This window comes from Megalobrama amblycephala, linkage group LG11 (assembly GCF_018812025.1).
Source record: "Megalobrama amblycephala isolate DHTTF-2021 linkage group LG11, ASM1881202v1, whole genome shotgun sequence".
NCBI lineage: Eukaryota > Metazoa > Chordata > Actinopteri > Cypriniformes > Xenocyprididae > Megalobrama > Megalobrama amblycephala.
In genome coordinates this window covers 30,945,271-30,962,844 of record NC_063054.1, presented here as the reverse complement: position 1 = coordinate 30,962,844, position 17,574 = coordinate 30,945,271, and the positions used below count along the sequence as shown (strand labels likewise).

General features: G+C 37.0%; 3 protein-coding genes across 3 annotated transcripts in view; 1 reads left to right on the top strand and 2 right to left on the bottom strand.

Annotated features, from left to right (window-relative positions):
* Positions 1-276: 276 nt before the first annotated feature.
* Positions 277-1,593, bottom strand: gja11 (gap junction protein, alpha 11). Its single transcript, XM_048208099.1, has one exon. The coding sequence runs from the start codon at positions 1,524-1,526 to the stop codon at positions 594-596; it is 933 nt and encodes a 310-aa protein (XP_048064056.1). The 5' UTR covers positions 1,527-1,593; the 3' UTR covers positions 277-593.
* A 2,158-nt stretch (positions 1,594-3,751) lies between these two features.
* On the bottom strand, positions 3,752-6,969 carry hsdl1 (hydroxysteroid dehydrogenase like 1). Its single transcript, XM_048207398.1, has 4 exons — positions 6,571-6,969; positions 4,889-5,334; positions 4,578-4,796; positions 3,752-4,478 (listed from the first exon to the last, which is right to left on the bottom strand). The coding sequence occupies exons 1-4, from the start codon at positions 6,788-6,790 to the stop codon at positions 4,407-4,409; spliced, it is 957 nt and encodes a 318-aa protein (XP_048063355.1). The 5' UTR covers positions 6,791-6,969; the 3' UTR covers positions 3,752-4,406.
* Positions 6,970-6,981: 12 nt separating this feature from the next.
* tbc1d32 (TBC1 domain family, member 32) overlaps positions 6,982-17,574 on the top strand; it is a 49,471-nt gene continuing 38,878 nt past the window's right edge. The window contains exons 1-12 of the mRNA XM_048207397.1: positions 6,982-7,354; positions 7,858-8,056; positions 8,967-9,128; positions 12,372-12,549; positions 12,683-12,754; positions 12,866-12,991; positions 13,596-13,674; positions 13,777-13,880; positions 13,968-14,029; positions 14,130-14,280; positions 15,043-15,102; positions 16,281-16,383. Of these exons, the coding sequence (XP_048063354.1) occupies positions 7,902-8,056; positions 8,967-9,128; positions 12,372-12,549; positions 12,683-12,754; positions 12,866-12,991; positions 13,596-13,674; positions 13,777-13,880; positions 13,968-14,029; positions 14,130-14,280; positions 15,043-15,102; positions 16,281-16,383 (1,252 nt within the window). The 5' untranslated portion in view covers positions 6,982-7,354; positions 7,858-7,901. The remainder of the gene's footprint in view (positions 7,355-7,857; positions 8,057-8,966; positions 9,129-12,371; positions 12,550-12,682; positions 12,755-12,865; positions 12,992-13,595; positions 13,675-13,776; positions 13,881-13,967; positions 14,030-14,129; positions 14,281-15,042; positions 15,103-16,280; positions 16,384-17,574) is intronic.

Genomic DNA, 17,574 nt, shown 5'->3' with positions numbered 1-17,574 from the left:
ATTTACAATGGTAATACATCTTCAACTCAGCTTGTTGCTTTTTTATAATCTGCATAATAATGAAATTTTCAGTACTTGTCAGCTCTGGGATATAAAATGACGCTTACATTTCAGATCACATTACATATGAATTTGTTTGGAGCTTCTTGAGCACCAAATCAGCATATTAGAATGATTTATGAAGGATCATGAAACACTAAAGACTGTTAAATTGTAATAATAGGTCACTATATGACCATTTTAATGTATTTTTGATTTAAAAAAATGCAGCCTTGCTGAGCATAAGATGAGCTTTCAAAAGCATTTTTTTAAAAATAAAAATCGTTCTGAATAACTGAAACACAAAAACACAGTTTACATGAAACAAGCTTGTATTAAAACTTTCTACAAAGTACAATTTCCGACAGAAATGACAGAAAAACAAAAACAGATCAGAAATTTCAGCAATACATTATTGATTTGTTAAACAGAGAGAAGCGGTCATAGTGTGCTTGGAGTTTGGGGGTCTCAACCATGCAACCATGCACTTGGATCACAGTGGTTGTTTGCTCAAGTTGACCGTGTGAAAGACTTTGTGTACAAAGGCCTGTTGATCAGATATGGACCTCTTGCATGTCAGCACTATGGTCCTCTGAAGCCATGCTCTTGGTTGTCTCTTTGCCAGGTTCTCTCCTCTGAAGCTCCAGCTCACAGTTCATCCAGTTCTGGATCACTTGATCTTTATTTTTAAAGTCTTTCCTGTTCACAACCGGGGTCACGGGGGTGATGGTGTAGTCCTTTCTACGGCTGATGCACTCATTGATCTTCTTGGTGCACAGATATAGGATCTCAACCACATTCAGGAATAAAGAGACGCAGGCCACCACCAGCATGAACCAAATGAAGATGCTTTTCTCAGTGGGCCTCGATAAAAAGCAGTCCACCTTGTGAGGACACGGTAAACGGACGCAGACATATTTGGCCTCAAGGGTGAAGCCAAAAAGATAGTACTGGCCCCAGATGAAACCCACCTCCAGAAGTATCTTACATTGCAAGCTCAGAATGTAGCTTCTCAAGAGACGTCCCCGAATTTTGACCTTGCCATTGTCCCTGCTGTACTTGGGTAATTTGTAGCCTTTCTTGAGGAACAGACTGATTTGCTCAATCTGAAGCTCTTTCTTCATCATCTTTCTCACTTTCTTCTCAACGTGTATGACGTGGACGACGTGGCCCAGGTAGGCCAGAGTAGGTGTGGACACAAAGATGATCTGCAGTACCCAGAATCGGATATGCGAGATGGGGAACGCCTGGTCGTAGCACACATTTTCACACCCCGGCTGCTCTGTGTTGCAGATGAAGTCCGACTGCTCGTCACCCCACACTCTCTCTGCACCGGCGCAGAGGACTAGAATCCTAAACACAAACAGGACGGTGAGCCAGATTTTCCCCACCACCGTTGAGTGCGTCTGGACTCTATCTAGCAGTCTTCCTAGGAAGTCCCACTCACCCATTGTAATGTCAATCGAATTCCTGAAAGAAAAAAACATTATTATTACACTGTAAAACCCAATAAGTTCAGAATACTCAAAACATTTATGTAAACTAACTCATTTTTTTAAAGTTGGTAGAACTTAAAATTTTTGTGACAAGTGGGGCGGGGCTGAGAGCCATGGAAGCAGATCAAGGCCAGTGTGGTGCACAGGTGTCTCTCACTAACAATCCCGTCACCAGCATCCCTTTCCCAACTCATCATAATGTTAATTTCATACAGTTAATTTACATAAACATCACATTCAGATCTTGGTTAAATGTTACATAGCAAATAAGACATGCTATTATAACTATCAGAGATACTGTCATTACATACTTGCATATATGTAATCAAACAACATATGTGGTCTTAAATGGTTTGCAGCTCATCCTCAACCTAACCACAGGCTCTACTCTTCACCACAGTGGTAACCCTACAAAACTAACATAACAGAACCCCCCTGAATCCCAACATAACACAACATTAAACATTAACTTATATCTCCATATGTTAATCTTGTGCAAAAACCCACAAAATAACACTTAATTTCAACAGTTATTTATATGGTCTGACGCAAAGCATGCTGGGAATTAGAAATCTGCTGCAGCTCAACTCAATCATATTAAGTTCAGCTTACTACAATGACATTTTGAGTTCATGCAACTTTTTCTATTAAGTACAATGAACTTTCATTATTACTTGAGTGAAACAAACTCATTTAATTTAATTAATTTCACTGTTCGGTTTTACAGTAATTGGACAGAACAGTTCGGCAGAACTTTGCCCAGAATTTGATTTCATGTATTTTATGCAAGCTCTATTGATGGATTGTCAAATCAGGAGACAAACCAGTTTCTTTTACAGAACAACACACAGGAACCAAGGTTTTTGCCCTGAAAACCCAAAACATTGATAATTACAATGGTAATACATCTTCAACTCAGCTTGTTGCTTTTTTATAATCTGCATAATAATGAAATTTTCAGTACTTGTCAGCTCTGGGATATAAAATGACGCTTACATTTCAGATCACATTACATATGAATTTGTTTGGAGGCTTCATTTTTAACATTTCACTGAAATATTTATTTCTGTGATGGCAAAGCTGAATTTTCAGCATCATTACTCCAGTCTTCAGTCTAATTTTTATTAATTAATATCAAGTAGAAAACAGTTGTGCTGCTTACTATTTTTATGGAAACCATGATACTTTTTTCAGGATTCTTCGATGAATAGAAAGAAATATTACAGAATCCAAACATTTGAACAGTATTATACATAAAGAAAGAGAGAGAATCATGAACAAGCATATTTAATAACGAGATTTTCACTTACCAAATATAAGAAGATGGAGAAGAAGGCTCACTCACTCAGCGAAGACTCGAGGGAGATGTGTGTAACAGGATTTCTCAAAGCCATCTACTTCCTATCGAAGAGGCAGCTTTTGAACCAAAACAAAGATTGTCACATTATCAGTGTGTAGACTCCAACCAATTTTCAGCCTTGACGTCTGGAATGGGAATATTTAGCTAGACAATGTTCAGCTGTGTTTCTTATACAAGATTATATGCCATGACATTACTATAATATCCCTTCATTTATATATCAAACTTTAGTTCTGCCTGATTCCTGTTCTAGAACTCTAAATAATCAGGAAACTTCTGTCAGAATAGCAAAAGAATAGTTCTTAAACAGGTTTCCTAAATGTATTCCATTGGTCAGATAAATAGATAGTCCCACTCCCAAACTTATAACACATTGATCCAGTGTTGCCGTGGCATATTAAACTGGGAAAAGTATTTTTACAACAAAAAACTACACACTTCACCTTCAAGTATGAAATAAGTCATTCAACTCTTGCTTCCAATTCTGTCTATTTCTGAAATAATTGTATTCTTCAACTCCATACATACTTGTTTTTCATTATTTATGATTTGACTTCACTGGAGAAATCCAGTGTTGAAAAAAATAGACCAAGTGTGGTACTGTTGTTGTTTTGTACTTCTGTTAGGGTTAATGCAAGTGAGGTTACGTGAGTAATGTGCATTATGTGTTCTTGGCAGTTGAGACGCAACATTTGACCTTATCTACTCATTCAGAGATAATACTGTGTCAGCATGACTGGAGTTTATACAATGGAGAAGATATATAAATCTAATCAAAAAATAATTTGAACATTGAAAATCAAACAATTTCAAGGAGTCATTCACTAAATTAATTAAAGAAAATAATAAAACAGTCTTTTTTATAGGCATTGAGGATATTTATTGATAATTTCATTGTTGCAACAACTAAATGAGATACACAGCAATAGCCAAACACTTGCTACACAATGTTCTATCAATGCTGAGTATAGCCAGTATACTCAAAAAACACTTGGTATTAAAATAAATACTTAATTTACAAAACTTTTATTTTCTAAATATATTATTATGACCTTTGCAAAATGCATAAGGAGGGGATTTTTAAGTCAAAAAGCAATAGTGCAAAAAAAATTATAGGGATACACTTTATTTTAAGGTGACAGTTACATTGTGCTTAATCAAATAAGTACTAAGTAATATTAATTAACTACATGTACTTGCTATAGAGTTATGTTTAGGGTTTGGTTTAGGGTTAGTTACTTGTAATTACGCATAATTTACTGTTATTACTATGTTAAGTACATGTATTAATGTGTAACTAAATCACCTTAAAATAAAGTGTTTCCCAATATAGAATTGTCATCATGATCCAACCATTCAAACCACCACAAGAGTTTTGTGCAAACAAATATACTGAAAGTCTGAGGCATTTCTTTTAGAACTCAGTATGAGAGGTTAAAGATTGGTCAAAGTAAACTCTGCAACATCAATTTCAAAAACCAGGTCTTTCACATGGATGTTAAACATCACTGTCAGGTGGCCCTTGTGAACACACGTGATCCCAGAATCCATACCCACTCTGGAATGCACTGCACCAGTCCAAACTAGAGAAAAAGTGAAACAGAAAATCATAAAAATACAAATACACTGCACATACCATGTTCTCCAAAAGAGGAATCTCACTACAGTGACTTAAAATGTACCTGTATGGTGTGAGGCCAGTATCCTGTGGTTCGGTGCGAGACGCCCAGAGTTGAAAGAGCATGGCTGGCATACACTTGTGGGCTTGGCACCAGCCAGCCAGCAGAATCATAATCCTCAGATCTTTGAGTTGCGACTCTAAAAGGGAGCAAACTCTGCACGAAGACTCCTCGATTACCATATTCATAGTGCAGAGAGCGACTGAAGTTATCGAGAAAGGCCTGTGGGGAATTGAAAACACAACTGATTCATAAGTACAAAGTAAAACACCAAATATTGGATGGAAAACGAGTAGATAAGCAGACAATCTGACCGTGGATGCAGAGAGAGCAGCCTTTCTAGGAGTCGGACGCAAACAGCGCCCAGCAGAAATGTTGACCACTGCTCCTTTTCCCCTCTCCACCATAGAGGGCAGTGCCAGGCGCGTGACAAGAGTGGCAGCTACTATATTTCTATTGATAGTGTCCCACAATACAGATTCAGAGAGGTCTGTGAAGTCTTGAGAGGAGTCCAGAGACACGTCCAGACTGTTAACGATGAATCCAATATCTTTACCGACGATGGCATTTTTTATTGGTTTGCAGGCTGAGGCCCCCTGACTGAAATCAGCCTCAATCCAAATGGTCTCTACCCCATGAGTGTCTGAGATGGCTTTGGCAGTGTCAGCCACATTACTGATGTCATCGGTGATCAGAATCACAGAGATGCCATTCCTGGCCAGTTCCTCTGCATATGCTTTTGCTATTTCCTCTGAAGCGCCTATGGGAAAAAAGACAGGTAATTATCTGTAAAATATCAGTATGCTATTGAAGCTTCATTCCACTATGAAATTACGGAATAAAAAAGGTAAATGCGTCTTTTTATCTTACAATTCTGACTTTTTTTCCTCGCAATTGCGAGAAATTGACTTTTATTCACAGAATTGTTAGTTATAACCTCGCAATTGCGAGTTAATGGTAATTTTTGTTCCCTCAGAGTTCTGAGTTTACATCTCGCAATTGTTTTTTGTTTTTGTTTATGCCACTGAATTTAAAAAAAATAGGTAATTGCAAGTTTATATCTCACAATGCTGATTTTTTCACTGTGTCCGAAATTGAACACTTCCCTAGGATATAGTATGTGAAAAACAGTACGCCAACAGAGTAGTGTGTCCAAATACATGCATAACATTCGGAAAAACAGTAGGCGAAAAGTCCCCGGATGACCTACTTCCACCGAGATACTGAAGTGCTAATTCAGTGGACATTTTACTATCCCATGAGGCCACGGGAGAGGATTTATGAATGGCATTGAAGCGACGCAACGGACACTGGTAGGTCACGTGACAGTAACAACATGGCGGATGTAGTACATCCGAATTTTATTCATGCTACCCATATTCATAGTACTATATAGGACGTACTTTTGTGCGAAGTAAATTCAAATCCAAACGTAGTACCAACTCAGATAGTACGTGATTTCGGACGCATCTTTTGAGTTTATATTTCGCAGTAATTAGTTTTTTTTTTTTTTTTTTTTAATCAGAATTGCGAGAATGTTTTTTAACTTGTTAGATATAAACTTACAAATAAAAAAGTCAAAATTGTGAGGTTAAAAGTCACAGAAACACATAGTATGGGGAACACATATTCACTATTAACTAAGACTTTTGCCTCAATTTACTGCTTATTAATAGTTAGGTAGTTGTTGTATCGTTAAAGTTTTGATACTGATTAAGGGATGTGGAATATGGTCATGCAGAATAAAGCACTAATATGTGCTTTTTAAGTACTAATAAACAGTCAATATGCAAGCTAATAATCAACTAATTAAAAGTGAGAATTGTTCCCCATACAAAGTCGCTAATACCTTATGTATTCATTTTTATTCCGTGGCGGAAATAAGCTTTCGTATGCAGTATTATAACATATATCAAGGTTCAGTGCATAAATTATATGATGAAACATGATGATTATTCATTTTTGAAACATGATGATTATTCATTTTTAAACCTACCATATATGACAGCCCATTGTCCATATTGCTGACTAAGATCTCTATGGCACACAAGTCGAGGAATAAAATGAAGCCTTATCAGACTATAGCAGTCCCTCATAAATATAACAGCCTTGCTGGCTGTGTAACACGCACCCACGAGCGCCAGCGTTTCCACATAACAGCTGCATGATCTGGCAATTTCTCTATACAAAAGCTGGAAGCTGTCAACAGCGGCCATTATGAGCTGAAATCTTTAAAACTGTTTACTCTAAATTAGCTGCCAATGGAAAAATAATAATCTTTTATATCCAATGATTTAGTCTGCACTCAACAAGCCTGTCTATGTTACAAGTACAAGTACTATTTCACCAGATTCTCCTCTTCAGTCTTGTCACATCATCTGAATCAGGAAACCCGGAACATTTAAAAAGTCACGTGATAGACTCCCGTCACGTGACCAACACTGGCGTCTTCTGTCAGCGTCAAACACAATGCAAACATCACCTTTCTTCTTCTTTCTTTGGTTTTATCGTCTTAATTTTTAATATTCGCTGTCGTAAATATTGCTAGACACGGAATATATTCATACGGCTGTGCCGTGAAGTGTATTTTTGCATATAAGAGTTGTTTTGTAAGCGCTATTGCGGATGCTTCAGCTCAGCTGTGCTTGTTTCCATAGAAACGGGTAGTGCTAACGGATGTTTAGCTGATTTATATACATCTATGTGCGCCTGATTATGGATGATTTCTAATGTTATGGAAGCGACGTAGCTCTGTTTGGACATGATGTGAATTATTGCAGGTAATGTTTAAAGCTACTCGAGCTGTACGAGTAATGTCAATGTGTTAAGGAGAAAATATAAGCTTAATGCAAACACTTGAATTCTGATCATCTAATTTTAATATTTAATGACATATAGCTAGCCTGTGATGTATTACTCCGATGTAGTGATATTGTGTAGCCTAAATGTTATTAATAACCTCTATATATTTAATATTTTCGCTTTATCAGTTAGCCTTGTGTACACTGTATGAGTACCAATCAGATTTGGGCACGCTTGTCATAAATCTTTGTTTCTTATGATTTTGCTTTTGTAGACAAATTCTTTTATTTGTTTGTTTGCTTTATTGTTCAATGCCAGATACTGAAGGAAAAGCAGGCAACAAGTGTCCAGCATACTGTTTTAAAAGGATTCAAGGAATCTAAACTTTGTGGGAATATATACTGCATAGACTGTGTATACTTCCCACCACTGTTACTATAAGCCAGACACACCTTACTTAACACCTTGTTTCTCTAAGCAGGAGATTCCCCATAGAGAAGAGGTGATCACACCCCCCGAGGAGCGATGTCTCAGTTCTCCAGCGAGGATGAGGCAGAGCTCCAGACCCTGCTGCGAGAGCTCCTGAAAAGTGTCAAAGACAGAATCTCAGGAGCGCCATCAGTAGAATGTGCCGAGGAGATCTTGCTTCATTTGGAGGAAACTGACAAGAATTTTCACAAGTGAGATATCTGTCTTCTTCCAGTACATGTTAAAGGGTTAGTTCACCCACAAATGAAATTTCTGTTGTTAATTGCTCACCCTCATGTCATTCCAAACCCATAAGGCCGTCTCCAGAACACAAATTAAGATATTTTCGATAGCTTTCTGACCTGTCTATACACAGCAACATCATAACCAATTTCAAGGCCCAGAAAACTATTAAAGACATTAAAATAGTCCATGTGACTACAGAGGTTCAACCTTAAAGTTATGAAGTGATGAGAATATTTTTTGTGTGCAAAACAACAAAAATATGTTGTTTATTCACTTTATTCAACAATTTCTTCTCTTCACTGTCTCCTACGCTGTTGGTGTTGTAAACACAGTGTAGCGCTTCCAGGTTCTAGGTCAGAATGCTGGCTCATTATTGGCCAGCTCCTACAGCACACGCATGCATCATGCACCAAAACTAATTCGGGTGTTCGGGCGTGAATGCGGAAGTGCTGCACTGTGTTTATTACATCAACAGCATAGGAGAATAACAGAGAAGATAAGAAATTGTTAGTTATCGTTATTATATATAGAAGTCGCTATTTTTGTTTTGTTTTTGTGCACAAAAAGTATTCTCGTTGCTTCATAACATTAAGCTTGAAACACTGTAGACACATTGACTATTTTAACGATGTCTTTACTACCTTCCTGGGCCTTGAAATTGGTTGTGTGTATAGGGAGATCAGAGAGCTCTCGGATTTCATCAAAAATATCTTAATTTGTGTTCCGAAAATGAACGAAGGCCTTACGGGTTTGGAACGACATGAGGGTCAGTAATTAATGACAGAAATTTCATTTTTGGGTGAACTAACCCTTTAAGCCTGATTGTGATTACAGTTTGTTTGACCTATTTTTGTGCCCTCCCTCTGTTTTTATCAGCTATGAGTTTGTGAAGTATCTGCGGGAGTATGTGGAGAGCAGTTTGGGAGCGGTTATTGAAGAAGAGACGGAGAATTTTACCAGGGTTGACAGCCATGCTGTTGGGACCGGACAGGACAGTCTGGTTCACGCTGTTACCAAGAGGACTAGGGATTCCACACAGTATGTGTTTTTATGATTCATCTTACTATGTGTTTCTTTATATGATGAGATGCTTTTGTGGATGTTTGCTCACTGCATGATGCAAACACATCTGCATCAGTGCAATAAAGAATGTAAACGTTGTCAGGAATCTTTTGAAACTGAAATTAATGATGAAATGCAGTGATGAAAGTGAAAGTACCATATGTTTACCAAGATGTTTTATTGGATGCTTTCTCATTGCATGATGCAAAAATATCTGCATTAATGCATTTTTGAAAGTTTTTCAGTTAGGAATATTTTCAAGCCAATTAAATTTCAACAGCTATTTTTCACATTTGTTTTCTACGTAATTTAAAAAAAAATTATTTCAGTTAAAAGCTCTAAGCCATGAACCAAACCAGCTATCTTTAGGATGATCACAACATTACAACCACTAGCCTCTTTCACAGAATAATCTCGGTAAATTACCATAAAATTACCAGAATTACTTTTCCGGTAAGTGCACAAATGTTCTGTTCTTCACACAAGCAACGCCATACTCTCTTTTTACCGGTAAGATAACATTCACACATCAGTACCAAAATACAGCTAAACTCCTTGATGTCAAGTCATTGGAAATGACCTTTAAACTCTGAGCGTTTTCTTCATCACCTGGATGAGGAGGGGAGCTTTAGTTTCACTATCAGCCTGCAGCGATGATGAATGTAAAGGAAGGTAGGCTCTCAGAGTGCGAGAAGTCATGCAACTTTCAGATGTCCATCTAGTGTATGTACAAACCCGATTCCATAAAAGTTGGGACACTGTACAAATTGTGAATAAAAAAGGAATGCAATAATTTACAAATCTCATAAACTTATATTTTATTCACAAAAGAATATAGATAAAATATCAAATGTTGAAAGTGAGACATTTTGAAATGGCATGCCAAATATTGGCTCATTTTGGATTTCATGAGAGCTACACATTCCAAAAAAGGTGGGATAGGTAGCAATAAGAGGCCGGAAAAGTTAAATGTACATATAAGGAACAGCTGGAGGACCAATTTGCAACTTATTAGGTCAATTGGCAACATGATTGGGTATAAAAAGAGCCTCTCAGAGTGGCAGTGTCTCTCAGAAGTCAAGATGGGCAGAGAGGATCACCAATTCCCCCAATGCTGCGGTGAAAAATAGTGGAGCAATATCAGAAAGGTGTTTCTCAGAGAAAAATTGCAAAGAGTTTGAAGTTATCATCATCTACAGTGCATAATATCATCCAAAGATTCAGAGAATCTGGAACAATCTCTGTGCGTAAGGGTCAAGGCCGGAAAACCATACTGGATGCCTGGGATCTTCGGGCCCTTAGACGGCACTGCATCACATACAGGAATGCTACTGAAATGGAAATCACAACATGGGCTCAGGAATACTTCCAGTAAACATTGTCTGTGAACACAATCCACCGTGCCATTCGCCGTTGCTGGCTAAAACTCTATAGGTCAAAAAAGAAGCCATATCTAAACATGATCCAGAAGCGCAGCCGTTTTCTCTAGGCCAAGGCTCATTTAAAATGGACTGTGGCAAAGTGGAAAACTGTTCTGTGGTCAGACGAATCAAAATTTGAAGTTCTTTTTGGAAAACTGGGACGCCATGTCATCCGGACTAAAGAGGTCAAGGACAACCCAAGTTGTTATCAGCGCTCAGTTCAGAAGCCTGCATCTCTGATGGTATGGGGTTGAGTGAGTGCGTGTGGCATGGGCAGCTTACACATCTGGAAAGGCACCATCAATGCTGAAAGGTATATTCAAGTTCTAGGAAAACATATGCTCCCATTCAGATGTCGTCTCTTTCAGGGAAGACCTTGCATTTTCCAACATGACAATGCCAGACCACATACTGCATCAACTACAACATCATGGCTGCATAGAAGGATCCGGGTACTGAAATGGCCAGCCTGCAGTCCAGATCTTTCACACATAGAAAACATTTGGCGCATCATAAAGAGGAAGATGCGACAAAGAAGACCTAAGACAGTTGAGCAACTAGAAGCCTGTATTAGACAAGAATGGGACAACATTCATATTCCTAAACTTGAGCAACTTGTCTCCTCAGTCCCCAGACGTTCGCAGACTGATAAAAAGAAGAGGGGATGCCACACAGTGGTAAACATGGCCTTGTCCCAACTGATGCCATGAAATTTAAAATCAACTTATTTTTCCCTTTAAATGATACATTTTCTCAGTTTAAACATTTGGTATGTCATCTATGTTGTATTCTGAATAAAATATTGACATTTGAAACTTCCACATCATTGCATTCTGTTTTTATTCACAATTTGTACAGTGTCCCAACTTTTTTGGAATCGGGTTTGTATATATAGAAGAATTATTAAAAGCAGCAGAATTTGCTGTAAACAGCTCTGACAGAGCTTTATGATTGGCCCAAAGCAGACTTCACACACAGCATCATACCGGTAATTTACTGGTAATGTTACAACTTCTCATACCAAGAAATTGACAGAACCGATTTACCGGTATTTTTGAAAAGGTCCTGTTCACAAATGATCTCTTAACAGTAATCTACCAGTAAAGAAGTGTGTGAAAGGGGCTATTGATTTGTTAAAAACAATCGCACAAGACTGTGTACTGTGCAATAGAATATGAAACTACATGTTTTCATTATATGAACAATACATTTTAACTTTATTTAAAAATACACCACCTTTCAAAAACTTGGGATCGGTAAGATTTATTTTTTTATATTTATTTATTTTTTTTTTTTTTCTGTTTTGTTTGCCAACCATTTATTTGATCCAAAATATAGTAAAAAAGGCGCAAGCTGTCCGAGTAGGTACTACATTTGACTTTGAACTTACTTCACGACCGTTAAATTATGTTCTATGTAGTATAAATATGGGTAGTATGAATGAAAATCATATGTACTATGTTGTTACTGTCACGTGACCTACCAGCGTCAGTTGTGTTGCTTCTGTGTCATTCATAAATCCTCTCCCATGGCCTCATGGGATAGTAAAGCATCCATCGAATGCGCACATCAGTATCTCAATGGAAGTAGTAAGTCATCTGGGCACTTTTCACCTGTTTTTCGAATACTGTCTAATTCAGACGGACTACTCTGTTGGTGTACTGTTTTTCACATACTATATAGTAGGAAAGTATTCAATTTCAAATGCAGCGATGATGTTTACTTTTAGTTCCTCATAGTTGACTAGCAAATTATGATGTATCAGCTGACTTGAAAGACTTTTTTAATATATTTCTAGGTATAAACAGATGATGCAGACTCTGAAACAGACCATGATGGTGGTTGTGGAATCACTAATCAATAAATTTGAGGAAGATCAGCTGAAGAAAGAGGAAATGGACAGGAAGATCCAACATGAGCAGTCAAGCAACCATTATACTGACAACTGCTCTGACAGTGACTCTTCATTCAATCAGGTTGTTGTTGCATTAGTTTAAATAAGTTACAGGGGCTCCAGTGTTTTCTTTGACAAGGATATCACAGTGTTTATCTTAGCTTTTCATACCATAGACTGAATCACTAACTGGTGTCTTTGATTTCATCTCGTAGAGCTATGCATTTATCAAACATGAACAATTGCAAGTCATCGCTGAGAAGCTTGACCCTGGTAGACCACGAGAGGTGAAAGCTCCTTCTCTGATACACCCACTTCCCATTGTTTCTGTTATAGAAAGAGAGAACTGTGGTTCTGATTCAGCACAAAGCAGTCATTCCTAATGTTTTCAACTGCAGGTTCGCTGGGAAGCTTTGCAGTCTCTGTGTTATGCCCCTCCCTCTGATGTCCTGAGTTGTGAAAGCTGGACCGGCCTGCGCCGAAACCTCTCTGCTGCGCTCACTGACCCTGACCCTGAGCTCAGCGTAAGAGCTAAGTGCTAAATAAGCACTGACCTTATCTATGGCCCAAACAGCAAAACTGTTTCCCTAGCTGCTTAATGTGGAAATATGAGGGCCAACATTTTCAAGCAGTTTCCAGAAAAAAGGTTTCATGTGGAACGGGAGGCCATGACCCATTCCACTATTAGTATTAAATCCCACAGTATGTGGGAGTTTATTAAATATTGTGAATCAGGTTTATTATAGTTAAAGGGACAGACTTGTATGAATTTCTTTCTTCTGCTGAACACAAAAGAAGATATTTTGAAGAATATGGGTAACCAAACAGTTGTGGTGCACGATTGACTTCCATAGTATGGAAAAAAAATACTATGGAAGTCAGTGGGGCCCATCAACTGTTTGGTTACTTACATTCTAATTTTGTGTTCAGTTAATTTAGTTTAATTTGATGTACTAAAATAACTAAAACTGAAAAAAAAAATACCCCATCTAAATAGACAAAAACAAAAAACTAATAAAAATGATACATGCTATTACATGATATTACTAAAATTTTAATTAAAAATATCATTGAGATTTCTCAATGATACTAAAATAACACTGTCATGAACATATTTTGTTTTCACAGGATAAAGTGCTCCAGTTTTTTGCAAAAACATTTTCGTCTTCTCCATTAAATGTGACTAAGGATATCTACGCGAGCATTGGTAATACTTTAAACGTACTTTAGCAGGATGCAATATGTTTTAATATTCAGTATATACGAGAATGAACAGTCTGTCTATTTATTCTCATGAATCTCTTTTCAGCAAAAAGCTTGGAGGCTCATTTCCTCTACCACAAGTTGAGTTTTCCCAGCGGCTCTACAAGTATTGATGCGAACAGACCAGATTTGGCTCGTCTCCTCAAACAGGTATATTCCATTTCCTTCCTCCTTGCGTATGAATAAAGTTTAGGTTGCTTGGATATAGATTAATTTGTTTCTTTTTGGTCGTTCCAGATGCGATTAATGAACGACTTTCAAAAGGAAGTGACAACGTTTTGGATACGGCATCCTGAGAAGTGAGTTTTTGGGTTTCAATCGCATTTCCCAAGTATTGTATACCATATCTTGATTGTGTCAGATTCTTGAGTATAAATTAGTTTTCATCCTGTGCTCTAGGTACATGGAGGAAATCATTGAGAACACCCTCTCTCTTCTCGCTCTGCATTCTGAACAAGGCATGAGCAGTCCTGGCTCAGAGAAATCCCTAGAGCCTATACACTTAATCTCTCTGCTGGATATCAAAGCCACATGGTTTAAGAAATGGATGGTGAGCCAAGTTTTTATCAAAGAATAAACAAAACCAAAAAAACAAAACAAAACACATGCATGCCATTTTCTAAATTAAGCTGTGTTCACACTGCCAGCGACATGCAGCAACAAAGCAACATGATGCAATTCATTTCAATGCAGAGCTGGTGATTTTTCTCAACATGATGGACAGTGACCTTTAGCGACAGGATGTAGGAGTGTCCAGCGACACAAACTTTATGCAAATGAAAAGCGACTTTCAGGAGCGACAACCAATAGGAGTGTAATCATTGGACCGCACATGATCACTGGCAGTGTAAAGACAGCTTTAGAATTTTTATTTACTTGTTTTTCCATGTCCTGAATAGATGTTGAGTTAATTTTTCTTTTAATGATAACTATATTAGCGTCCATACCAGCGCATGCTGTAAATTAGGAAGGATTTTGATTTCCCAGTCAATTTTTTTTAATACTTCATTAGCTGGAAAAAATCACTCTGAAAGTGACTTCAGTGTTATTTGTCCTCTGTGCTGTTATCGTTATGTGAACTTTTAAAACTTTATGAGTATAGTTATCATTGTTATCACAGTGTGAACAGGCCTTTTACACTAAAAACAAGAAAACACGATTTAGTTTTGCTTCTCAAGTAAATGTAATGTAATTTAAGGATGTTTTGGTATGTTTACTGGAAAATATGACAAATACTGAACAAAAAAAAAATATTTCTGTACTCAGATGATCAGAATAGCATTAAAATTGATGTTTAAATATTGTCTTCTAGCATGGCTACTACAGTAGAACCGTTGTCTTAAGACTTCTTGAGAGGAAATACAAGTCTTTGGTGAGTTATTCCATGTGACATACACAAACTAATGGTTGTGAACTGTCATTTCTAGCCCTAACCATAAGATCTAGTGAGAATGGAATACTAGCATACTGAATTTTTTTTTTTTTTTTTTGAAAATATGTAAAACAATACAATAGACAATTTCAAACAATTAAATTATGCTACATTGTTGTCATATGATTCTATGAGCACAGGATCACTCTTAAAAAGTCTTAAATTCAGTTTTATTAAATTTAAGGCCATAAAAAGTCTTAAAGGTGGTATAGAGGATGTTTTCGTCGACTGAGTTTTTGAAATGAGTGTTTGAAATGATACACATTTTACGACTAGCTAAAACATTCTGACTGTGCTCAACATACAGCGATAGTTTCCTGCTCCTGAAGCAGATTTATATACTTTCACATGGAATTTGAACACCGACTGTAATCGCAGACTGAACGCAACTGGCTCTGACTGGACGCGTTTGAGCGCGATCAGTCATAAGTATCAATTTACATTCATAATCGGCCTTACAATCGTTAAGCCGCACACACACTTAGTGGATTCATTATGCGATCATCGCGTAAACGATTGGCTGATGTTTTTAAGGCCCTACCTCGTGCACAGATGATGTATATTAATAATATTCCTTTCAGTGCACCTAATAAATAGTCTTTTATCACTTAGTAAAGACAGTTTCAAGTAATATTGCAAAAATGTATAAAACAAAACATCCTCTTTACCACCTTTAAGTTTCTTAAATGGTATAAGAGAAGTCTTTCTAATTTCAAGAGGTTTTGAATTTGGGGATGGGAATCACAATATGGCTTAATGTGATGATTAAAGTTTAAAAGATTTTCTGATTTAGTATAAAATAGGCATTGCCATATCCCACTCATATGGTATTAATTTTATTTGTGCAGGTCTTAAAAAGGGTCTTAAAAAGCCTTACATTTGATTTTAAAAACTTTGCAGATACAGCAAACTAAAAATTTGCATACTGTGCACAATATTCAAACTGTACATTGCAGAAATTGTAGTATACTTTGTAGTATGATAATATACTATTCTGAACATAACCAACATTCTTTGGCTGGTTTAAACTGGTAAAATGAACAGTTTTTCAAGTGTCTGCTAATGATAGTATGTGTTCAAGTGATTAATTATGGATTTTATGAATCCCCTTTTCCCAGATTGTTAATGCTCTGCAGCAGTGCATTTATTACTTTGATTCCTGTGATTCAGTAAGAGAGGAGACCTTGGAAATTATCCACAGCCTGGAACATCAGCAGATTGGTACGGCTGAACTTTTGCCCACAATGTGCACCTGTAGTATCATACTTTATCTGACAACTTGGCTTATGTTTTCCCCTGTGTGCTGTTACAGACTGTCCTCTCATGGTCAACTTGCTAGATTATCATTGGCAGAGATAATTCTAAGGGTTTGTGGACTTACAGTGAATAACTTTTCCAGAATTCTGCTTCTGTTTTGTAGCTGGAAGATTCACAAGAAAAAACAAACATCTAAACATACACACAGTATTGACTGATTGCGTTATCTTCTGCTGTATACACAAGTCATAGCTACCAGACTTTTAAACCTCCCACAGCTGTAAAATATTCATAACACGTAATACAGCTTTATTTAAAAGCCGCTTATCTAGTTTCTGTGATCAGGGCCAGTTTATGATTCTTCCACAGAAAAGGCTACTCATTTAAGGTTGCTCATGTAGTATTACTATAGATTTCAGATGTCATATTTCAGTGGAATCAATCTACTTTATCTTTAAAAGGTCAAAATACTTCTAACTGAGTGAATATCACAGAAACATGTTCTGGTGACATTTAAAAAAAAAACAACAACTTTAAATGTATTTTTATTTATATACTATATTTCATTGTTCCAGCATTTGGCATGGCAATTCAGCACATGCCCACCCACAATTTTTTTTTACTTAAAAAATGTGCTTAATTGAATTTTAAAATGAATGGTCCTAAAAATATTATTTTTCTTCATGCTTTATTTTTATTTTTATATAAATTTGATTGTTTTAAGCAGTATAGAGCTTATGTAGCCCGCCCCTTTTCAGCACTGCATTCATTGTGTTCTGTCTTCCGGTTTGTATTTCCACAGCATGAAGTTAAGATCTTACAGATTTTTGAATGAACCGCTCATTTTAAAATCTTCCAGGTCTATGTCATTTGTTATGACATCCGCTTCAAACATTACAATGATCATGATAACTTTTGTTAACTCTACAATAGTTAAATCCGCTTCACCGGCTAATTACTCTTCGACAGCGATGCCATAGAAATATACTGAGCTACCGCAACAATGGAAGTTCAAAGACACACAGGGCACTGGTTTCTCTGGCACATAAAGTCTATATTTGTGGTTTCTTTCTTTTTATTATGGGACTTGGACGTGTATTTTACGAGTTTTGTGAGACCCAGCAAATAACCCAAACTACTTTTTTCTCTAATGCT

Coding starts and splice junctions, on each gene's coding strand:
- hsdl1 (XM_048207398.1), bottom strand. CDS start 6,790: ATGGCCGCTGTTGACAGCTTCCAGCTTTTGTATAGAGAAATTGCCAGA. Junction 5,335..6,570: donor ACAATGGGCTGTCATATATG/GTAGGTTTAAAA, acceptor TTTTTCCCATAG/GCGCTTCAGAGGAAATAGCA. Junction 4,797..4,888: donor CTGCTCTCTCTGCATCCACG/GTCAGATTGTCT, acceptor AATTCCCCACAG/GCCTTTCTCGATAACTTCAG.
- gja11 (XM_048208099.1), bottom strand. CDS start 1,526: ATGTTTTTTTCTTTCAGGAATTCGATTGACATTACAATGGGTGAGTGG.